At 40.6% G+C, this 25,476-nt stretch overlaps 1 protein-coding gene and 1 long non-coding RNA gene across 2 annotated transcripts; both read left to right on the forward strand.

The window, feature by feature from the left end:
• The first annotated feature begins 6,348 nt into the window (after window positions 1-6,348).
• On the forward strand, window positions 6,349-19,774 carry LOC125373016. The gene is made up of 3 exons (XR_007218301.1): window positions 6,349-6,361; window positions 9,205-9,207; window positions 17,289-19,774. It is a non-coding gene; the product is annotated as an uncharacterized LOC125373016 (long non-coding RNA).
• Window positions 6,459-19,774, forward strand: LOC124126234. Its single transcript, XM_046489619.2, has 6 exons — window positions 6,459-6,608; window positions 9,938-10,163; window positions 11,021-11,159; window positions 12,994-13,123; window positions 13,949-14,088; window positions 16,812-19,774. The coding sequence occupies exons 2-6, from the start codon at window positions 9,965-9,967 to the stop codon at window positions 16,945-16,947; spliced, it is 744 nt and encodes a 247-aa protein (XP_046345575.1). The 5' UTR covers window positions 6,459-6,608; window positions 9,938-9,964; the 3' UTR covers window positions 16,948-19,774.
• Window positions 19,775-25,476: the final 5,702 nt, after the last annotated feature.

Genomic DNA, 25,476 nt, shown 5'->3' on the forward strand with positions numbered 1-25,476 from the left:
ATCTATTTCAGCAAGGGTGGAAACTGGACTTTTGCAGTCAGTTAACTTCCTTGCCTAGGGAAGATGGTATACTGTGTCTGAAAGGGGTATCCATTTATATACTCCTGCATGGTATCTCAGTAGGCAAGCACTATAACACTGACATTACGGACTAGTGCAAGCACACACACACACGAGTACATGTTCAACTACAGATAGCACCATAAAACCAGTATTAGTCCGAACTTGTAAAACCACACACACATATGCATTCAGGTCGCTATATAAATGCAATAATCTTCAACGCGACGTTAAATCCCATTTGTTTCCTTAAAAGTTATTTTCAGCTTTCCTTCACACACTTATTTGCATATAAATTCACCTGAACAAATTCATTAACATATTAACATGCGTCCAACCAATTTATCATACCAGAGACCATATAATAATCTATTATATGGTCTCTGATCATACTAAACCTAATAACATTAATAGTGGTCTCTAGAGATCCATTGTTGTGTTGATATATTTGATTAACCTAGTCGTTAAATTGGGATTTGATGAGACCAATAAACAACTACAGACTGTTTTCAGCCGAGTAAAGTTTTCATAGCGTTTGTAATTAGGGGGTCAAATCCAATTTTGAGCGAGTGAGTAAGTATGGTTTTACGTCGCTTTAAGCAATATTCCAGCAATATCGCGGTGGGGGGACACCAGAAATGGGCTTCACACATTGTACCCATGTCGGGAATCGAACCCGGGTCTTCGGCATGACGAGTGAACGCTTCAACCACTAGGCTACTCGACCGCCCCACCTTAACTCTGAACTACATTCACACATCATAGTGGATAAATCGAACAACAGCTTCATCAGACAGGGGGTTCACCAAAGCATGGAAGTATGAAAGAATAGTAGTATGTAGCGGCGGATAAGCAAACTATTGCAAAAGCAAATTGTGCAGAAATTAGTTCCAAGAAAAACATGGCATTATAACAAGGTTGCACAGTACTCTAATATGAAACGACGTACAGAAGGACCTAAACAAACTGCAGTATGAACTACAATATCAACATACTTCAAACAGTAACACAGCATGGACATACTGACACCCCCCAACAAATAGTATGCACGCCAATATACACCGCCCATGATAAATTAATTCAAAAATTGGTGTTCTTTAACTTCTTTTGAGTAGGATATATTGTCTGGCATGGATCATCTCTGGGGGTGTAGGTTAATAACAAGAAACATTTGTTCAATCAATAATTTTCCTGAATAATAAAATCCCTTCCCGTCTCCGGGCAGTGTTCGCGGGCATGCCTGGAAAGGGGGCTCCCAGTGTTCGGGGAATTTTCTCCACGAGTTGAACTTTCGTTTCATATGGTCAAAAGTCGACAATGTCCTATATTCCTGTATGGTCGCCTTCAGACTACTCATGGTTTGGGCAACAGTATCTGATTCCCGGGCGTTATATTAACTGGCGTTATCTATGACAATGGCACTGACGTTGTTTGAAATAGGCAATAGCTGAAGTTCCAACCAGTCTAAGAACACATCACCTCCTATTATTTCCTTATGAAAATCACAGTTTTCTTTTTCGCCTCGAAAACTAGCACACATCCATCAATAAGCCCCATATCAGGGGTTGCAGCGTGCAAAACAATGACACGATTACCTTTACCTGATGGTCTATGGGTGCTTTTTGTCCATCTACCGATAGCCACACGTAGTCAGTGGAATGATTCACCAAGGTAAATTATCTGAACGCCCTGACTGTGATAGTTATGAATGGTTTTGCGATAATGCGACCTAATAGACAGGTCGGAATATTTTCCCCTGAAAAGTGCTCGGTCATCGCCACGCGCAGTGTATCGAAATCCAATCTCTTGGAGGGCAATAGTTAGTGCAGTTAGCATTAATTGTATCTTTAATCCCGCCCAAATTCGACAAGTCAGGGTTACCTTCTGCTTACCACTCTGTATCAAAGCTGTCTGATATCCTTTTACGTCCCAATTTTGTTTTTGAGACCACCCCCGTTTTGTTTTATTAATCATACCGAAGACTGGATGGTATGAATTGAAAACCATATAGCTTGGGCAGTTCGGTAATTCACCCTATCTAAATTAAAATACTTGCAGCTGAAGAACATATGGAGCTCCAAGGTGGTATCGACTCGCACGAAGATCAGGATGTTCAACTCCAACGCCAAGTCAGTGCTACTGTATGGAGCCGAGACATGGAGGACAACAAAGACCACCACCAGGAAAATGCTGACCTTCATCAACAGCTGCCTGAGAAGAATCCTCCAGATCCACTGGCCCAACACCATCAGCAACTCAGACCTGTGGCAGCGTACCAACCAACTGCCAACCGAAGCTGAGATCCGGCGCAGAAGATGGGGATGGATTGGGCACACCCTGAGGAAGCGAGTCAGTAACATCACCAGACCGGCGCTGTCATGGAACCCCCAGGGAAAAGGAAAAAGAGGACGGCCAAGAAACACCTGGCGACGGGACCTCGAGGCAGACAGCAAGAAGATGGGACACACCTGGAAACAACTAGAGAGGGCAGCCCAGGACCGAGGACTCTGGCGGACTGTTGTCGGCGGCCCATGCTTCGGGAGGAGCGATGGGCATGCATAACTAACTAACTAAATTAAGAAATGTGATCCCTATGTCTCTATAAAGTGTAAAGAACGTGTATACATTTCCCAGTACAGACTCCATATCGCGTACCATGGTTATGGCTGTGCAAGTGTTATGTAACATGCATCATGGGAGCAATGTTGATAAATCAAACGCAGCGTCATTCTGTCATTTAAGAAGATGCACATCTAGAATTTTCTCAAAATGATTTTTGTGTGTGGATTAGATGTGTTATGGAGACTACATTATTATCATTATAACGGAGTCACGTGCGCATATTTCTATAGTCCGTTTCAATCAACCACGTCGCGAAGTCTGATCACTGGATCCCCATACGCAGGAGCAATATTATAGGGAGACTTCGTATGTGCGAACTCGATGGTGAAACACATCCCAAGTCTGTTTCTTTAACAAAAACAAGTCATATTGAACGGATGTGAGTATATTGTTTTACGTTGAAGTCGTCAATACTCCTGTCATATCATTACGTTGAAGTTGTCAATACTCCCGTCATATCATTACGTTGAAGTCGTCAATACTCCCGTCATATCATTACGTTGAAGTCGTCAATACTCCTGTCATATCAATACGTTGAAGTCGTCAATACTCCCGTCATATCAATACGTTGAAGTCGTCAATACTCCCGTCATATTATTACGTTGAAGTCGCCAATACTCCCGTCATATCAATACGTTGAAGTCGTCAATACTTCCGTCATATTATTACGTTGAAGTCGTCAATACTCCCGTCATATCATTACGTTGAAGTCGTCAATATTCCTGTCATATCAATACGTTGAAGTCGTCAATACTCCCGTCATATTGTTACGTTGAAGTCGTCAACACTCCCGTCATATCATTACGTTGAAGTTGTCAATACTCCTGTCATATCATTACGTTGAAGTCGTCAATACTCCTGTCATATTAATACGTTGAAGTCGTCAATACTCCCGTCATATTATTACGTTGAAGTCGTCAATACTCCCGTCATATCATTACGTTGAAGTCGTCAATACTCCTGTCATATCAATACGTTGAAATCGTCAATACTCCCGTCATATTATTAATTTGAAGTCGTCAATACTCCTGTCACATCTTTACGTTCAAGTCGTCAATACTCTCGTCACATCTTTACGTTCAAGTCGTCAATACTCTCGTCACATCTTTACGTTCAAGTCGTCAATACTCCTGTCACATCTTTACGTTCAAGTCGTCAATACTCCTGTCACATCTTTACGTTCAAGTCGTCAATACTCCTGTCACATCTTTATGTTCAAGTCGTCAATACTCCTGTCACATCTTTACGTTCAAGTCGTCAATACTCCCGTCACATCTTTACGTTCAAGTCGTCTATACTCCCGTCACATCTTTACGTTCAAGTCGTCAATACTCCCGTCACATCTTTACGTTCAAGTCGTCAATACTCTCGTCATATCTTTACGTTCAAGTCGTCAATACTCCCGTCACATCTTTACGTTCAAGTCGTCAATACACCCGTCATATCATTACGTTGAAGTCGTCAATACTCCCGTCATATCATTACGTTGAAGTCGTCAATACTCCTGTCATATCAATACGTTGAAGTCGTCAATACTCCCGTCATATCAATACGTTGAAGTCGTCAATACTCCCGTCATATTATTACGTTGAAGTCGCCAATACTCCCGTCATATCAATACGTTGAAGTCGTCAATACTTCCGTCATATTATTACGTTGAAGTCGTCAATACTCCCGTCATATCATTACGTTGAAGTCGTCAATATTCCTGTCATATCAATACGTTGAAGTCGTCTATACTCCCGTCACATCTTTACGTTCAAGTCGTCTATACTCCCGTCACATCTTTACGTTCAAGTCGTCAATACTCCCGTCACATCTTTACGTTCAAGTCGTCAATACTCTCGTCATATCTTTACGTTCAAGTCGTCAATACTCCCGTCACATCTTTACGTTCAAGTCGTCAATACACCCGTCACATCTTTACGTTCAAGTCGTCAATCCCTGTCACATCTCTGCGGCCTGTAAAGAATAGAGTCCTGGCCAAACAAACCAGTGGTTGATAGCATGAGCAACAATCCACACCGTCGGGGTACACAGAATCATCCAAATCACCTGCTTGTCATTAATCGGATCACATTGCGTGCTGTGGGATGTATCCACGGAGGCCCTAGCCCAGAGCCGCGATGGGGTCCGCCACTCAGTACATCAAGGTCATACGCGTCTTGACTGACAGACCCCATCGCTCGCTGCTACGGGAGTTCATGCATAAAGTGGATGTTGATATCTTGGTAAGGTACAAATATCCTGGTTAGGTAAGTAATACAAGTCCGTTACAGATGGTGCTACATCTACATCTGTGCAGTAACCAAAAAGACATATACTGAACAAAACAAGGAAGGGATCATGAATATTTTGAGTGAGTGAGTATGGTTTTACGCCGCTTTTAGCAATATTCCAGCAATATCACGGCATGGGACACCAGAAATGGGCTTCACGCATTGTACCCATGCCGGGAATCGAACCCGGGTCTACGGCGTGACGAGCGAACGCTTTAACCACTAGGCTACCCGACCGCCCCTTATGAATATTTTGGAAGATTATTTTCGTAGCGAAGACTGAGTTTCTTTAAATGTGTACGTTACATAAAAATATTTAATGATCCCCAACTTTATTTTTCAGAATGTTTTGTTAACACTCCTATAATTCGAGATACAGGCGCGTCAATCCTGTGCGGCGCATGACGTAGTGTGCATCTGTGAGTAAGATTTGAGTGGGTCGCAGTATTTGTTGTACATTTACATGGGCTTACTAAAACAATTAATCTGTAACCTACACATTACACTGGGTTATTTCAGTTTGAAAACCGCCTCCTTGTGGAATACCGTAAGGGTGTCGTCCAACAGAGAATTTAACCTGTCGCATTTCATTTGACATATTCATGAATATACAGATGTATTCAGTGGAAGAATAACGACACTCCTTCGCGACTACAAATGGCCCTCCGTCTGTGAAATGCGAGGGAGGCATGTTGTCTTTCCGGTTGAGCAGTTTCTCCAACGTCCTGAGACACTCGCTGCTTTGTTGGTCTGACAGCTTGGTGGATTGAACGACAAGAGTTGATTCCCTTTACCGCCCATATATACTATTTTCGCAACACCTAATTCTAGATTCATCGTGCGTTTGATGGTGGTGGCGGAAGTTTCCATATGATGCGGATACGCAAATCAGTCTAAGGGGAGTAAGGGATACGAATATCTAAATACAATACTTGCATATAATATGTCCTGAAATTAATTTCAGTGGCGAGGGCCCAGCATGTGTACAAAGTCACTGTAGTCAGAAAGCAAATACTTGATAATTACAACTTTTCTACCAGAGACCATATACCGATGTATATGTTCTCTGTTTTAGCATTTGCTGAAGCTAATAAAAAACTCATCTATAAAACTTCACTTTTCGTTTGGACATTTACCTTTGACAAATATCAATTTTAACACATAACACATATTTCACAACTGCGATTGAATAGCGTGTTTATCTGAAATGCATCTTCCAAAACATATATCAAAATTTCAGATAAATTTTAATATTTGTTTTACATTTATAAATTGTAGGCATATTTTCTTTTAACACCGCTTATACCGATCGATGGAAAGTTGATATCGCAAAACAACGAATATTATTCGTAGCACATCAATGTTAAGTTAATGTTTCTCGTGTCATTTTACAACAGTGTGTACTTTGAAGAACTCTCCTCAAATTAAAATGTAGGATTGTCAACAGATGCTTGTGAAATGAAAATAATACTGAGAGTAGTGGTGAAGAAAATCTAACGGAAACTTGACCTATTTCGCTGGGTGCGGAAGATCTACGGGAGAGGCATTGCTAAAAATGGCCTAACCTTGTATGGAATGCTACTGAGCAGGAGGGCAGCAGTCGTTTCAAAAGTTGATCCGCATTATTTCTTGTCCGAATTATTCTAGGTAAGTCCTATAATGATTATTGGAATAGCTATTCGTTAGAAATCATAATTAATATCCTTCTGAAAGTGAAATCAAATCCAAGTCATGGTTCCACTTATCGTCTGAATCGAGTGCCAAACTTCGGAGGCAGGTTAGTTTGGTTCTGTCATTTTGAAAATATTTATAACATGAGTATGCTATCTCAGTATGAATAATCACTTTTGACGTGACAGAACTTGTCGTGGATACATTGCAAATCTTCTTTACAAATATGATTCTGTATTTAGGGGTGCCAGAGTGATACATCGGATCCAACTGCAAAATGAATATCCGGGCACCTGTTATGCAGCACCGGCAACAAAGTGTAAAACTTGTTACTTTGTGTACGATGTTGGATATAGTTTGATTGTATCTGAAGGAAACATGGTATTATATAGGTTTTGGTAAAGGATTAATGATGTTATCACACAGTGACTAGTCAACATTAGTCATGAGTTTGTCAGTGTGAAGTAACCAACAGTTGATATAGAGTATCACATAACATTCTGTGTGAGGAACAGTCTTTGTCTTGTTAAAACTGACCAAAATGTAATCCTAAATCAAAATTGGACCATTATCATAATTACAGTTGTCAAAAAGCATGATAATAAGAATACCCTTGTAGTAATCGCTTTGAATATTTGAGTCAACAGGAACAGACACAGCCACTACTCTGTTTGTCCGAGACTAGTGAAAATCCAGAGAAACCAGTTTTTCCCCCCGATCTAGTTGTTTTACATCATGTACAGAATCCACTAATCCAAATGAGATGCAGAATAGTTTCATTTAACCACTGATGTGTGTCTACCCTTCGTCAATAATCTCATCTCTGTATCTGCTCAAGCTACATCAATCAATGATGGACACCCAATTTACAAGATGGTGTGGAAATGTTCACTTGAGTGAGTGAACTGAGCTATGAATTCTGTAAGCGAGGATATGGCTCTGTTGTAATTTAGTATTACTTCTGACATTTGTCTCATACTAGGGAGTTTAAATCCTGTTAATGTCAATTGCAGAATACGTTGTTGACCTTCTGGAAATCAATTTGAGAGTTTAATATCTCACATGTTTACTTGCTCCAAGGTGTAGTAATCAGAACGTTTGGTTGGTGGTTGAAATAAAGATATAAAAACACAAAAAATTGGGTCGGTCCCTTCATTTGTCATTTGCCAACTCTGTATGGTTCGCCGGATACAAAGCCCTGTTAAATGGTATTCCGAATGCCAACATGCAGTGTGCTGGATGATATGAAATGAATATCTGGCCCGCGGATGTCAATATTTCAATGTTGAAATATATTATTCATCATCTTATTTTTCTTGCATAGAGTGACAAATCAATAAAATATATATGCCTAAGATTATGAGCATTTATGGTCATGTATCATGATGTATTCTATGTGAAAATCCCAGTCTCATTACTTGTACAAGCTGTGTACACTGACATTACTGAAGAGATCCTAAATTTGATGCTAAGACAAATTAAGTGCTATGCCATAGCCTAGAGTGTGGGAGTTGGCACTCTGTTATACATGTATTATTATTAATTTTAAGGGGGCGGTCGGGTAGCCTAGTGGTTAAAGCGTTCGCTCATCACGCTGAAGACCCAGGTTCGATTCCTGACATGGGTACAATGTGTGAAGCCCATTTCTGGTGTCCCACGCCGTGATATTGCTGGAATATTGCTAAAAGCGGTGTAAAACCATACTCACTCACTCACTATTAATTTTAAAAAATCAATAGGAGTACTAGTATGATAGGACATGTTAGGGGTGCATTGTAGTTTTCATGTGATACAATCCACAATACATATTTTTCTGTATCACTACAAGATGATACTCTTGCTGAAATAAATTACTTACTACTCATTTAAGAAAAACTTATCCCCAACATTTTTGTCAGTCAGATATCACAAAATGTGTTTCGCTTAGCATTTCAAGTTCACTACTAAAAATAGCCACCACGAACGTGTCTCTACAAGTAGCTTTTCCTTTTGAACTTGTTCTGAAATAATTATTTTCAAGAAGTTTCCATGTTATTTTATGTGCGTTTCACAAATTGTATTGTGACCTTGCTGTATCCTATTTTCAATTTAAATATTTGTACTTTAGTGTTGAAAAAGGAACTAAGCCACACTGTCAGTAAAGTTAAGAACTGTGAGGTTACGTCTCATGCTCTCTTCTTGTGGGGGGCGGTCGGGTAGCCTAGTGGTTAAAGCGTTCGCTCGTCACGCCGAAGACCCGGGTTCGATTCCCGACATGGGTACAATGTGTGAAGCCCATTTCTGGTGTCCCACGCCGTGATATTGCTGGAATATTGCTAAAAGCGGTGTAAAACCATACTCACTCACTCACTCTTCTTGTGGACATGATTGAGCGAACATTTACTGCTCACTGAGCATGTGACCTGTGAAGATCCCGGGTAGACAACATGGTAGAATAGGTCTAGTTTGTGTATTTATATATATTCTCTTTTAAGTCTTAAATTTAGACCTGGGGTAGAATAGGTCTTCAGCAACCCATGCTTGCGGTAAAAGGCAACTATGCTTGTCATAAAAAGGCGACTGACGGGATCAGTTGGTCATGCTCGCTGACTTGGTTGATGCATGTCATTGATCTCAACTGCGTGGATCGATGCTCATGATGTCAATCCCTGGATTGTCTGGTCCAGACTCGATTATTTACAGACCGCCGTCATATAGCTGGAATATTGCTGAGTGCGGCGTTAAACAACAAACAAACAAACACTGAGTACGTATCATGTGTCTTGGTTGGACTTGAATACATTTATTCCTTTGTGTCATTATCAGCATGAGCAGGTTCTTTGGAAATCATGGTAATATTATAATAAAGAAGCTATAAACATGTTAAACATAAATTGGGGGGCTTCAGCCCAAATAATTAAAAATAAAACATCACAGCTTCTTATCATAAAGTGAGCAATTATGCTTGCTTAAGGATTTCTTACACATACATATATCATGTATATATTTAAGCCTGTCTTGACATAAAATAGGCCTGGGATAATTGAGAATAGTCATTCTTAATAATGTTAATAGACAAATGGAAAAGCTCCAAACTCTTTGTCTACAACATTTACAAAGCAGGATGGATTGCATACACCAACTGAGAATGCCATCTGATTGTATACTGATCTATTGACTGGGGGGGAGATTGGTAACATTACTAATAGCGTCCTTCACATGTTAAGTACACACCCCAGTTCTGTGGTGTTGTGCTCTGTGCCATGCTTTCTATGTTACCTATCAGTATCATCATATGGTAATCATCATCCTGTCCCTTGTTTTAGGTTGTCCTGAAGGTGTAAACTGCCACAATGCTGCGTGTATATGGCTGTGTCCTGGTTCTAGTGGTGATGTGTCATGCTGTAATTGGTCAGCTTGATGATGAAGAGCGGCCGGATGAGTGGAACCCTGAGGACATGCCCCATCCCGTGAGAAACCCCCAGCACTGCCGGCTTGGTCAGAAGGCCGGCTTCCTGTGTGACCCTGACGGCATCCTGAGTCCCAGGAGTGGTGAGGACATAGATTTCTAGCACTAGCAGTGTTGCAAATGAAGAAGAAGGAGGGTCAGACCCTATGTTGACATACTACCCAGGGAAAACTTGGGCTGAACATACTAAGTCATGAACATCAAAGGCATCACTAGTGTGATGAACTTTCATCTTTTGCCAATGTGTTTTGGACCGCCTCCGTGGTCTAGTGGTAGAGCATCTGCCCAGAGAGCGGAAGGTCCGGGGTTCAATCCCCGGGCGCGTCATACCAAAAGACGTTAAAAGATGGTACTTGTTGTTACCCTGTAACAGGTGGCCCATTGGTCTAAGCACTGCAATTCACCATGCAGAGTTGCGGCCCTTGGGGCACACCTGAAACTTATGATTGTGGGTTCACTACAGTTATGTTTCTAGGTTTGTGCACCATAGCCGTGGTCGTGGATTTCATTAAAGAGGTAAATGTCTGAGTCCTGCATGGCTTAAGGCATTCCACCCACATTAAGCTGACACGCTGTGATATAACTGGAATACTGTTCAAAACACCATTAAATTCAACTCTATCACTCACTACATAAGACCATAATAACCTTTGACTTGACTTTGAGATGACATTGTACTTTTCTATTGTAGTCGATTGGATGATAAGTTTGAAGATATTGGACTCTTTTCATTCAGGAGAGGTTAACATATACTCTCTTTCAGAAAGGTTAGATGTATCACTGTTGGTTTCAGAGAGTTGTCTGCAACTGCTCACATCAACATGCAGCATGGTCTAATGATCCATTTAACAAACATGCTGCTTCTCTTTAGTGAAGTTTCTGTGCGTTTGAAAGTAGTTCCAGTTGCGTTGTTTGAGATATTTTTTCCTTGTGGCGACAGTGGAGCTGCTTGACTGGCTTCTGCGAGGTGCCTACGACAACGACACAATCTGCCCCTGCAGCACCTACTGGTGTGAGAAGACCAGGAAGGGAACTCACATCTCGGTGGCACTCATCAACAGGATGAAGCTAGCTGAAACGTGAGTCGGTAGCATCAGGCTGAACACTATACTGATGTGGGTAACATGCCCGTCAGAACTTGCACAGTCTGTATCTAGGTAGTGTGTGTATTTGTAAGATATGGTATTATTTTCTTATTGATTTTAACATTGATGAGTTACATATTTGGGACATGTTCAGGATTGCAAAAAATGTTCAGTGATGTTTCAGTAAGATGCTCAGAAATGTAAGTATAGGAAAGGTTATTGCTTATCATAATGGACCCCATTGCTTCATTGACAAAAATTGATACAGTTGGGGTTTTTTTTAACTTGGCAGGCTGGAGAGCCAGTCTATTTAACTACAATGACACATATATCAGGGACTTTTTTCAATAAATCTAAATAAGATAACAGTTTATAATGTACACAAATTTATTAATTCACTGGCCTTGATAACGTAATTAATCTGGACCCCATTACACAAAGCGATCATAGAAGATGACCAAAACTCCCATACTTTTAACAAGTTTGACAATATCTCAAGAACTAATAAAGATATCTTCATAATTCTTTTTTTGTTTTGCTTGTATTTCTTATAAGTTTAAGAAAAGTCAGTTTGTTGTGTCAAAACAAGTAGTTAAAATTTTGGCTGCCCGTACCTATTAACATAGACTTATGATAGTCATAGCGCTACGATCACTTGGCAGAACAGGGCCCTGATGTTGATGTATGCATCCAGGTATAGAGGCCGATCTTGTTCCTGGCAGACGTAGCCCTACGATCACTTTGAGTGATGGAGCCCTGGTAGTGATGTATGCATCCAGGTATAGAGGCCGATCTTGTTCCTGGCAGACGTAGCCCTACGATCACTTTGAGTGATGGAGCCCTGGAGGTGATGTATGCATCCAGGTATAGAGGCTGATCTTGTTCCTGGCAGACGTAGCCCTACGATCACTTTGAGTGATGGAGCCCTGGTAGTGATGTATGCATCCAGGTATAGAGGCCGATCTTGTTCCTGGCAGTCGTAGCCCTACGATCACTTTGAGTGATGGAGCCCTGGTAGTGATGTATGCATCCAGGTATAAAGACTGATCTTGTTCTGGCAGTCGTAGCCCTACGATCACTTTGAGTGATGGAGCCCTGGTAGTGATGTATGCATCCAGGTATAAAGACTGATGTTGTTCTGGCAGTCGTAGCCCTACGATCACTTTGAGTGATGGAGCCCTGGTAGTGATGTATGCATCCAGGTATAGAGACTGATCTTGTTCCTGGCAGACGTAGCCCTACGATCACTTTGAGTGATGGAGCCCTGGTAGTGATGTATGCATCCAGGTATAGAGGCCGATCTTGTTCCTGGCAGTCGTAGCCCTACGATCACTTTGAGTGATGGAGCCCTGGTGGTGATGTATGCATCCAGGTATAAAGACTGATCTTGCTCCTGGCAGTCGTAGCCCTACGATCACTTTGAGTGATGGAGCCCTGGTAGTGATGTATGCATCCAGGTGTAAAGACTGATCTTGTTCTGGCAGTCGTAGCCCTACGATCACTTTGAGTGATGGAGCCCTGGTGGTGATGTATGCATCGAGGTATAAAGACTGATCTTGTTCCTGGCAGTCGTGGCCCTACGATCACTTTGAGTGATGGAGCCCTGGAGATGATGTATGCATCCAGGTATAGAGGCCGATCTTGTTCATGGTTGTACCCTTAACACTGGAAGTTCAGGACAGAAGATTTGAAAACAGTTGACCATGGATTAATTTACCAGACTTATTTCCAGTCATATATAAATTTTGTGATAATTTATCTCCAATTAATACTCTCGTACCTATTTTTTGAAAGTAGTTGAGTTTCCAAATAACTATGTTCGTTTCAGATTTCAAGATCCAGATACTGCTGTGATGCAGGCTGCCAGTAACTTCGCTCTAAAACTTCAGAACCAGCATTGGAACTTCGGCTCCTGTAACAATGATGTGGTCATATTCTTCTCTCGTGATGATGGCGTGGTAAGTCCTGTGTTCCATCCTTGGTACACCTCATTTCTACAATACTGATTTGGTTTGAGATCATACATTTAAAGACTTAGCGATCATAATAATTTTGCCATTTTATGTTGATTTTGTCCTATATGCTGTGAAGGGTCCCATGTGGCCTCATAGTCTAAGACCCCTAAATTTGCTGTGCGAAGTACTGTCCCTTACCTATCCCTGGATCTGGTGGTCCTGGGGTTGAAGCTAAAGTTTGTCTTGATTATTGTCCTTGGATCAGCAGAACCATGTTTATTTTGTGGTTGCACCAAAGTTGTTAATGCCAAGACCTACATCACCTTCGATTATCCTCCCACAGTAATGTGACATACTGTGATGTTACTGAAGTAATGGAATGAACTAGGGCATCGTACCACAAAGCGATCTTAGCCCTAAATTGTCGTAAATCTGTGTTAAAGTATGGGAGTTACGATTGTTGTAAATCTGTGTTAAATGTGGGAGTTACGATTGTTTAAGCGCTACAATTGCTTTGTAAAACGGCCCTGTCACTCAGTCAATCCAGAATGGACTAGTACCTGGAAGGCTGACAATAATATTGGTTTTGAGACACTAACTACAGCAGTGGATTAAAAACACTACTGCATGATACCTAATTGAAGATGCTTTTGAATGACCTTTTTTACAGACACTTCAACATTATAAAGTTCTGTTTGAAGAGAACAGGACTACATCACATTTTGTGAAGTCAGTATGTTGCATATCATGTGATGTACTATGAGAGGTACTATGTCACATTGTGTGCCATAGACACGGGTCTGTTTTAATGGTGTCTTTGTGTTTCAGCTGTTCATTTCTTACGGCCGAACAGCAGCACTTAGACTGAACAGTGAAGTTGTGTCATACATACAGAGGCAGTACGGACATTACTTCAGACCAGGCGGTGACACGTTTGTTGGTCTAGCTGAGATAATCATCGCCATCAGGTGAGATACTCATAGCCGTCAGGTGAGATAATCATTGCCTTTCAGGTGAGATAATCATAGCCATCAGGTCAGATAGTCGTGGCCATCAGGTCAGATAGTCGTGGCCTTCAGGTCAGATAGTCATAGCCATCAGGTCAGATAGTCGTAGCCATCAGGTCAGAAAGTCATGGCCATCAGGTCAGATAGTCAATAGCCATCAGGTCAGATAGTCATAGCCATCGGGTCAGATAGTCGTGGCCATCAGGTCAGAAAGTCATAGCCATCAGGTCAGATAGTCGTAGCCATCTGGTCAGATAGTCGTCGCCATCAGGTCAGATAGTCGTGGCCATCAGGTCAGAAAGTCATAGCCATCAGGTCAGATAGTCGTAGCCATCTGGTCAGATAGTCGTAGCCATCAGGTCAGATAGTCGTAGCCATCAGGTCAGATAGTCGTGGCCATCAGGTCAGATACTGATAGCCATCAGGTCAGATAGTCGTACACATCAGGTCAGATAGTCATAGCCATCAGGTCAGATAGTCGTAGCCATCAGGTCAGATAGTCGTAGCCATCAGGTCAGATAATTGTAGCCATCAGGTAAGATACTCATAGCCATCAGGTCAGATAATCGTACACATCAGACAGATACCGTATTTTCTTGAGTATAGTGCACACTTTTTTTCGAAAAAACACAGCTGTGTGGAAGGGGGTGCGCATTATACACGAATTATGAGTTTGGATGTTTTTTTCCCCCATGGAAAGACATTACCGTGAGCACGAAACACCGGGAATACCATGTCAACAAATCCACACTGAAGTACGCAAAATAATCATGTAATTACACTGTCTGACTATAAAAAGTGTTCTTTGTATATCTGGACTTATGTTTGTAACTTATTTCATTGATTTTATTCAAAATTCCTTATAATCTGATAATATTGTTTTTATTAATTTCGGCGAAATCGTGTGTGAAGCGATCGGAAGATCGCACAACTCACCGTTATTAACAGCAACCACGGTCAGAATACCGCTATTGACGCCTTGAAACAAACTTTAGTTGACAGAGAATGGATACATATATCATAAATGACATACTTTGACTCGTTAAAAGTCATATTTGTTTTTGTTTGACGATTCTATGTCAACATGAAATTCTCGCGATCACGTGATCATGTGCGCGTGAGCCTTGACGGTGACTTGTCAGACATGTTCCATGTAAAAAATAATACCCGGGAATAGCGATCAGCTGCTTCGCTTAGGGTTATTATTATTTTAAATATGTTTATTAAAGGTTGCATATAATTAAGAAAATAATGGAATATATTATTCCTGATAAATAAAATAGTTTCAGATACAATTGTTGCCGATCCTTGCATTAAAAATCTTATAAAGTTATATCATTGGGTGTGTCTTGACCGAATCACCGGTCGATTCCAAGATTACGTGTGTACAGCTGATTGCTGTTTCCAGCTTAGTTTACGAGAAAATACGCAAGGTAATCTTAATCCCTAAATATAAAACAATGCCTAGCAGAACAATAAATACTATTTAAACGGTAAATAAACATGTCTGGTGATTTTTTATCTCAAATTTCGAATTTGTACTGACGAAGTTTCTCAGCACCCGTTCGTTTGCCGGACTTCGCTGAAAGGGTACGGTGTAAAAAATTTCTGCGCATAATATTCAAATTTCTTTTTTTCCAAAATATTGAACCCGCTAGAGGGGGGTGCGCATTATACATGGGTGTGCACTATACTCAAGAAAATACGGTAGTCGTAGCCATCAGGTCAGATAGTCATGGCCATCAGGTCAGATAGTCATGGCCATCAGGTTAGATAGTCGTAGCCTTCAGGTCAGATAGTCGTAGCCATCAGGTCAGATAATCGTAGCCATCAGCTCAGATACTCATAGCCATCAGGTCAGATAATCGTACACATCAGACAGATAGTCGTAGCCATCAGGTCAGATAATCGTAGCCATCAGGTCAGATAGTCATAGCCATCCGGTCAGATAGTCGTAGCCATCAGGTCAAATAGTCGTGTCCATCGGGTCAGATAGTCGTAGCCATCAGGTCAGATAGTCGTAGCCATCGGGTCAGATAGATGTAGCCATCAGGTCAGATAGTCGTAGTCATCGGGTCAGATAGTTGTAGCCATCAGGTCAGATAGTCGTACCCATCGGGTCAGATAGTCGTAGCCATCAGGTCAGATAGTCGTACACATCGGGTCAGATAGTCGTAGCAATCAGGTCAGATAGTGGTAGCCATCAGGTCAGATAATCTTAGCCGTAAGATTAGAAAGTCAGAAACTAGAGTATATGGACTTTTTTAAAGCCAACATTTAATATGAACTATAACAGAGTAATTATTTTTTATGAATATCTAATGACAGTACATTTTATATTCTTTATGTCCATTTTCATGGTTTTCGGGGAGTACTAGCAGTTAAAGCATTTTCTCATCACACTGAATATCATCCCCATATGGTCACCATGGTAACTTCATGTGTGGTCATTTCTCCATGTTGCCTCTGACTTCAGATTGCTGGCCTGAAATCTTCCCTACTTACTCACTATGAATTTATACCGGGTAGAATAGGTCTTAAGCAGCCCATGCTTGTTGTAAAAGACGACTATGTTTGTCGTAAGAGGGATCAGGTGGTCAGGCTCGGTAGTACTTATTTCTTTAGAATATGTGGTGTCTAGAAATACTGCCAGAGGTATTTTATATGCTATTGTTTGTTTACAGGCAAGTCGTCAATGGCAACTACCACTTTGACCCCAACAACCCTAATGCAGAACAACTTGTTGGTGGAACTGATCATGTGACCTCTGGTATCCTAGCAACTGTCATTCTGGCGCTGGTGTCCAGAATAATGTCCTGAGGGGAAATGTTAATTTTTATTTCAATTTGATTCCAATTATCTTTTTTCCCTATTAATTATAAATTTACTGAGGAAAATTATAGAAAGTCATCTAACATCATCTAATTATTCTATCTGTGTCTAGAGATCGAAAAGGTGCTTATTTCTGTTTATTCCCACACTTTTCTAAAAGAATAGGGTACCGGGTTAATTTTTGTCTTATACAAGGAGTACTACACTAAACTGTATAAGTTTTTCTTTCTGAAAGCATTTTACATTTTAAATGGCATTGTTTATGTTATATGATGTTGATGGTTCTAGTTGGTTGTAATAGCGGTACGTTGCTGTTCACTAGCACACAGTGCTAAGACCATCGTGACTTACATATTATGACATAGACTTACATTTACAACAGTCTTAGCGATAAGATCATCAAAACAAGCGTTCTATGACACAGACTTTCAACATTTACCACAGTCTTAGCGCTAAGATCACTCTGTGCAAGATGGTCCTGGTCGTTAACCCTCCTCCTATACAGCCACCTCCCAAATGAAAGGAAGTGACACCACACCCGAGATTGCTTTGTTCTGATTAACAGTGTCATGACTGTTGTACATGCTGCACCATGTTGAGAAGGAACAAACTGTTGATGATCATGTCCAGTGCAGACAGTCCTATGATGAGGATGGGCCTAATGAAGTGACTATGTCCGTGTGGACATCAGATATATATGCAAGGACATTAGGATGCTGTTCTCTGATGCTGATGCAGACCTGAGTCTGTTCCTGTGAATTGATATTAAGAGTGTATACTGCCTTGGATGTGGCCAGTTTTATCTGTCCACCATATTCATTAAGCATAACCTTTACAATGTATTGAATGTGTAAAAGAGACATAAACTGTAACATATGAGTATTTGTTCTGACAAATTGTAGAGTTATTAAGTATCTTTTGTGTTATTGTTCAAGTGGATATGTCCTATTCGTAAACTCTAAAAAGGTGCAGAACCTGAGATGAGATGAAATCCCTGAGATGAAAGTTGTCCTGTTTTGTTAGAGACAGTTTACCAGGAAAGAGTAACTGGTCCCACTGGAAGGTGGGGATGTTTGTTCATTGATAAACGTGATCTCCTGGCACTACATTCAAGAGCTCTAGTGTTTTTAGATCTACCAGGATCTGTTTGTAGATGATCTGTTTCATGATTATGTAGCATAATATTGTATTTATTCATTAAATAGTAGAGTGCAATGTAGGACTGGGCCTGTGGTTAGTCAAGTGATATATTATTTAAATACAATAACAATAAAAGTCACTTATGATTGCATTTCTTTCTGATTTATGCATGCATTGTTTCTGATTTTTATACATTTCAGTAAAGACAGATGGCAAATGCGTGTGTGGACTTCAGAGTATGCATGATCTGATCGTTTTATACGTGTATGTAAACTGCTTCTAGGTTTGTCAGCACCATTGCCTGCTCGCGGGTTTCACTGAAGTGGTAAACGTCTGAGACCTGCATCACTTCGGGCTTTCCTCCCACATTATTTTGACACGCTGCGATATAACTGGAATACTGTTAAAAGCGGTGTTAAACCCAACTCACTCACTTGTTATCTCAGCTCATCTGAAATTGGTTTGAAATCCAAAGATTTAGTTTGGTCCTGTAATGATGAAAAAGCTGAATATCATTCTGTCATTCCTGCTACTATATACATATATATATATATATATGCTTTGTCAAGAGGTTTGTTTCAGATAATTTGTTATTATCCTATATGATAGTAATCATCGTTAACTGTGAGTTGTTGCATGCTTTTTATAATAGTTTTTAATGTCGCTAGGCTACTTAGATTTGAGATATTGAAAAAGACTCACTATTGGAATAAGATACAGTAATTATTTTACGAAGGGGTTAAAAGTCTCGAACAATGTCAGTAAATACATGTGTACAGCCATTGAACAAGCACTGAGAGAACTATATCTGATCAAAGGGATGTAACTCTGGTGGCACATTTTTTGTTAACCATCATAGAATATTTCATAGAGGAAAGGTTCTTATTTCATTTATGTCTTTCTAGGATAGAAAAGTATAAATATTGTTGTACATGTATGTATATGTATGGAATGTATTGTATAATGGAGAATGTAGTGTTCATTGGTTTATATTAATAATCTCTAGGTTGTTTGTACACAGTGTAGCTTCCTGGTAATACTGTCACTGTTAGATTTCATCGAGGTGTTTTTCAATTTTTATTGGATTGTTTAAACTCTTTATACATGGTTAGTTTACTTCTTTTACTGTTTTTAATTTATTATTGCTTTATAAGTTTACACATTAAAGGCAAGATACAACTAAGCTGCTTCAGATTGCCAAAGTGCTTTGGTCATTGACCATTGAAAACCATGACCCTCCAGTGTTAAGCAATATTACCCAAGACATGGATACCTGGTCCATGATTTTCCCAGATAATGGGTTGTCACTGAACCAGACTTCGATTCACAGTCCATCATTTTCCAAGATAATGGGTCGAATATTGAATATCGAAGTCTTCACACCAATCTGAAGCTCTGCAACTTGTCTGTTATTTTCTTGGCATTACTGAACTGAAGAAGCCTTTGAATGGAAGAACTTGAATTGGTGCTATGTGTTCATTTGCCTCTGGATGAAATGATGAAGCCATGTGTTTCAAGACTTTCGATTAAATGTTATATGATATACTTGCCACTACGAAAAGCTTTTACATGTTTATCAATATTTTGTACAAGGAGTCTGAACCTCACATGTAACTTTTATACTGCAAGAAGTGCAAAAGAGCAGAACAAGGTGATTAAATATATAGTCTTTGAAGTCCTGTGTTTTGTTTTTTTCAAATCATCCAATATTTGTGTAAAAGATCACATTGGCTTATGTCATTTTCAGGCAACTTCTGGAGCACACATGACCCAGGAGTCCTTGACACTGAACCAGTTGTGTCCCACAAATTAGGTGTGCCAGAATCCTATGGTCACGAGTTTGAATCTCTGATTCGTCCTGATTCTTGGTTTGTCACCCTCATACCCATGCTCATGGGTTTCACGGTTAAATGGTAAATGGCTGAAGTACTGTCGGAAATGCTAAACAAATTTCTTTTGCAAGATAGAATGTTTCATAAATTGTTGCTACAGAAATATCGAAACTACCTATCCACCATCTGTGGTTTTACATATGTCGAGTCACAAGGAGTCCTATTGACAGTTTTACAGGAGAAAAGTCCCCAAGAAAACAGCAAGTTTAGATTCATTTTGAGTCCAATGAGGGAAGTCGGAATTGGACGAGAGAAATATACTCATGCTACTCAGATATAATAATAAATAAAGCTGCAAAGCAGCAATGGTGGGCTCCATGTAACACTGCGCACAAACGTCCATGTTCGAATCCTCAAAGGGTTCCCATGTACAAAATCCATCAAATGTAGACACCACTTGCAGGGTATCACCGCTACGAAATTGGCCTGTGCCGGATGTCCAAATCTGTTCTAAACCGTATTTCCAACCTCGACCGTGTGCAAATCCTCAAAGGGTTTGCTTGTACCAACTCAGTCAAAATGCCGCTACGAAATTGGCGTGTTTCAAATATTTATCAAATATTACCACCAACAGTGTTACTTTTAGCATGCAACCAAGAACAAAACTTAGATGCATATGGCACACTAACTTCATGTAAACTTGCAATAGTTTCTGTCAAGAACCTGACAAGATATTAAAAGTACAATTTCGGTGAAAAGAATAATCAAAGTAAAAATCAAATATGGCCGCAACTAAAAAAGATATCCAAAAACGGCTGTTAGAGTTTGTTGTGTTTTGCGTGGAGACAATTCACAGAAAGTTTTGAAGCAATTCATGCAGTGGATTCAGAGGAGTATGCATTTACAGACAGGTACCCAAAAGACACTGTGAAAACCGTGAATACAATATGGCCGCAACTAAAAAAGATATCCAAAAACGGCTATTAGAGTTTGCAAAATCTGGAAGCTTTTGGGTCAATAGTGACGGTGATATATGATGTTTTATGCCGTTGTCATCAATAAGGGAATTGTGACAGACTTCAATGCAATATGGCCGCCAAACGACGCAACTTTTGACAAGCACCTAAGAACATGATACTGATGCTGATACGTCATGCCTATTTTCTGTGAAAAACCTGAACATATACATCCTTAGAAACTGCTAAAATCTAATATGGCCACCAAACAAATCACATTTTGACATGCATCTAAGCACAATTTTTTATTAACATACACAGGTTTCTGAATAGTGCTTATTTGAAATCATTCTTTCCGAAAAGGTAATGAAGAGACAACAAGCTCCAACATGTCCGTTCCTAATCAGAATATTTCAAAGCGGTTACAATGTGTTGATGTTTCAACAATGGAGACAATATCTGCAAATTTTCAAAGTCCTGCAGCTGATACGGGCAGAGTAAACGGTTGTGGGAAATGCGTACCCCAAAAAAGGACGAATCCGCTGTGAACATATTCAATGCAATATGGCCGCCAAAGCACGTGACTATGTGTCAGAGACATGTGTTCAAGAACAGAAAATGTTCAGCAGCCAATTACAACAGTTGCTGCAACTACTTTGCATGATAAGATTCCATGTAAACACGTCATAACAAAGTCATGCAAAAATGTTTATGACAAATTTCGGCCAGAAGTAGCATTCAAAATGGCGGCTATCAATCGAGATATCTTAGCCTACTAATAGACCGTTTGTAGGGCGGTGCGTAGCGACCAAGCATGCAAAGTTTTGAAGCCTTTTCTCTGGTAGTTTCAGAGGAGAAGATTGTGGCAGCCAAGTAGTGAGAAAAGTGCTAAAATGCATGTCGAAAACCTCGAATCCAATATGGCTGCCAAACCACGTGACCAATGAACAAAAGTCAAAGGTCAGGCCTATACGTACTTAGGGATGCAGGTTAGAGACAAACTCCAGAGTGCCCATATCAAAGGCAAACGTCGGGCAGAATACAAATGCAGACTTAAGTAAATCTGGACTTCAGAGCTCAAGACTCACAAAAAAGCAAAAGCTACAAATATTTATTCTGTACCCGTCCTTTCGTATTCTTTTGGTGTTGCTAATTGGACGAAAAAAACAGGGTATTGACACCCTAACACAAAGAATTATGTCAGACAATAAATCCCACCCCCTCCCTCTTCCCTCATTCGCTTATATTTACTAGTTATAATGGGAGGGCGTGTTTTGATTAACGTGGAGGCTTTTCTTGATAGGATTGTAATGTGCACTTTCGCAAATTTATTTGTATGATGATCCTCTTGTGAAGCATGTCAAGAATCAGGATAAAAACAAGGCATTCCACAGTTTTCTTAAACGAGCCAAGGATGTGGGACATAATCTCAACGTCAGTGTTGATTTTGTTGATGGTTCTGTAAAGCTGGACGTTACGGAAATAGGTGTCAACCAAGCGAAGAGCCATATCAAATAGGCACAGACTCAAGGAGAGGTTATCTGAACGACCACTGCATCCAGTGTGCAGTGTGTTGTAAAGGGGAGCAACCCTGCAGAGTCCTTCGCTTGGGTGAAGTCGGCTGGCCTGAAAAGTGAAACAGAAGGGTTTCTGTTTACTGCTCAGGACCAGTCACTTCCCACTCGAAACCGTCAATGTGTGATTTTACATCAAAATGTAAATATGAAATGTAGATTATGCAATGAATTTAATGCCCCGAGTTAATGATGAGCCTAACCAGCCAGACTAACCATCACACAAACCATCTTTGCTACATTTTTTAATTTTAATCTGCACATAATTAATAATAATGAAGTAATAATAATAATAATAACATCGGGTAAATGTAATCGTGTCATTATTTTCACGACGGACCCCGTGATCTGGGGCTTATTGATGAATGTGAGCTAGTTTTCGAGGCGAAAAAGAAAACTGGTGATTGTCATAAGGAAATGATGGTGATGCGCTCATAAACTGGTTGATACATCAGCTACTGCCCAGTCTAAACAACCCCAGTTTCATTGTCATGTATAACGCCAGTTTTCATAACGTCCAGGAACCAGACACTGTGGCGGCATTCATGAGTAGTCTGAAGGCGACCATGCAGGAATATCTGACATCTTGCAATGTCGACTTCATGTCATCGGAAACGAAAGTTCAACTCATGGAGAAATTCTCTTGAATGGGAAACCAGTAAAGTACAAGACAGATGTTCTGGCGGCACAACACGGTCACGTTGTCCTACATGTATATGCCAGTCAGACACTGTGAGCTCAACCCTATTTAGCCTATCTTGGCGAACTGTAAAGGGTTCGTGGCAAGACATGATGACACAACATTCAAACTCACACATGGCAAAAGGTTGATCAACAAACCCTTTGCTAGAATCAAGTACATGTATGACAAAAGGTAGAAGCTCATGCTCTTGAATAGAACGCCAGTGCCGCCAACATGACGGCGTAGATATCAACCTTGTTGTGACAGTTTTCATTCCTTTGGGTGATAGTACAGATTCAGATATGTCATCAGCTGAGTCGGATGCTGGCTAAAGAAATCATCTTTAGAACAACAAATACTTCTTGATTAAAAAACAACATTCCAATACCCACAATGTTTCATAGCTCTTAACTATTCCATCATTTTTTCCAAGCAAATGTAATGCAGTACAATCTTAATTGCTACCCCCGCCAACGCATATCTTAATAAAGTACAATAACAGCAATATTTTAAGACCACTCCCAACTGTGAGAATGCACGGGCCGGTGTGATGTCATCACCCCGGGACAGTTGTTCAGTAATTACCTCAGGTTATTGTTCGTTTTATACATGTATGACAACACACGAATATTTTCTAGGTTTTTCATCATTTAACCTGCAAAAGAAGTGTCAGTTATGATAGGCTAAATTAGGTAGATTTACGTCATTTTGATATAAGCTATTTTCCTAGCCCTGTGATTCGTATGTATAAAATTATGCCAGAAAAACATTTTTCTAGCATTTCCGTCAGTACTGTAGTACCTGCATTAGGCTTTCCCCAACATTAATCATACATACCATGATGTGCCTGTAACTGAAATACAGTTGCGGGATTAAGGGGGCACGGGTCGTCTAAGGCGCCGCGATTCGCTGTGCAGAGTTGCGTCCCTTGGGCACGCCAGAAACCTATGATTGTGGGTTCGAATCCCGGTTCGCCCCGATTATGTTTCTAGGTTTGTCAGCACCATACCCGTGCTCGTGGGTTTCACCGAAGTGGTAAACGTCTGAGACCTGCATCACTTCGGGCTTTCCTCCCACATTAAGCTTACACGCCGCGATATAACTGGAATACTGTTAAAAGCGGCGTTAAACCCAATTCACTCACTCACTCAGTTGCGGCATTAAACCCAACTCACTCATTCACCCAGGGATCTTGGTTCTTATAAACATATTGTCAGCAAAATTTTGTTTGTCGATATAGCTACATGGACCTCCTTTTTATCTGAGTGAGTGGGTGAGTATGGTTTTATGCCGCTTTTAGCAATATTCCAGCAATATCACGGCGGGGGACACCAGAAATGGGCTTCACACATTGTACCCATGTCGGGAATCCAACTCGGGTGACGAGCGAACGCTTTAACACTAGGCTACCCGACTATCTGAAGAAGACAATTGTGTTGGTGTTTTTATGAAGAGACACATGTGCCTATCCCGCCAGACATGGGGTGCGATCCCATGTGAGTAGACGAACGTAGCCAAAGTCTCAGTGGCCAAGAAATCAGGAGTTAATTCCCTTTGGTCAGCCAAAGTATGGATACCTTATCGTACATTCAGAAGACCAGTGCTGCGTTGTGACTCCAATGAATATGAATGAGTGACATGTAGGGTTTGGACGAGTCCAGATTTACTACCCGGGTACCCACACCCCTACTACCCGACCCTACCCGGGTACCCGCTGTAGGTCTCAAGAGATACCAGTACAAAATGTCCGATTGGGAAGAGTTTGACCGCAGCCGTGAAAAAACGTTTTTAGGTACACTATAAAACGATCTGGCCATGCACACACTGAAGTTGACTGAAGTTTTATCTGTATTCAAACATGTGAAAGTCAGAAGTAATGCATGCATAGTCAGAAAGAAATGCGAACTTTAGTGACTTGTAGTGCAACCATGGAGTTCATGATTTCCTGTCATTAAACAATATGTCACGTGACTAACCACGAGTCCGGGTAGTACTGTGGGTACCCAGGTCCTACCCGACCCGAGTACCCGAGTTGCCAGTCCCAGCCCTAATGACATGGTCTAATTTTTTGCAGTATGTAGTATTTTGCAGTATATTTATAAACCTGCTGTTTAACTTTAAAGGTAATTGAATAAATACATTTACAAGCATGTTTAACATATTTCCACTTGTCACAAATGCATGTCTGCATGTTTAATACATCTGTGTCTACCTGTCAAAACAGATATTCCAGACAGGTCTGATCCAGGGACTGTAGGGTGGACTATTGCTGGGGCCACCTTGGAGGTTCCAGGGCAGAATACCGCCCCAGTACAATGTAGTTACAACGTGAG

Source organism: Haliotis rufescens, unplaced genomic scaffold, assembly GCF_023055435.1.
Source record: "Haliotis rufescens isolate VD_foot unplaced genomic scaffold, xgHalRufe1.0.p SCAF_5, whole genome shotgun sequence".
NCBI lineage: Eukaryota > Metazoa > Mollusca > Gastropoda > Lepetellida > Haliotidae > Haliotis > Haliotis rufescens.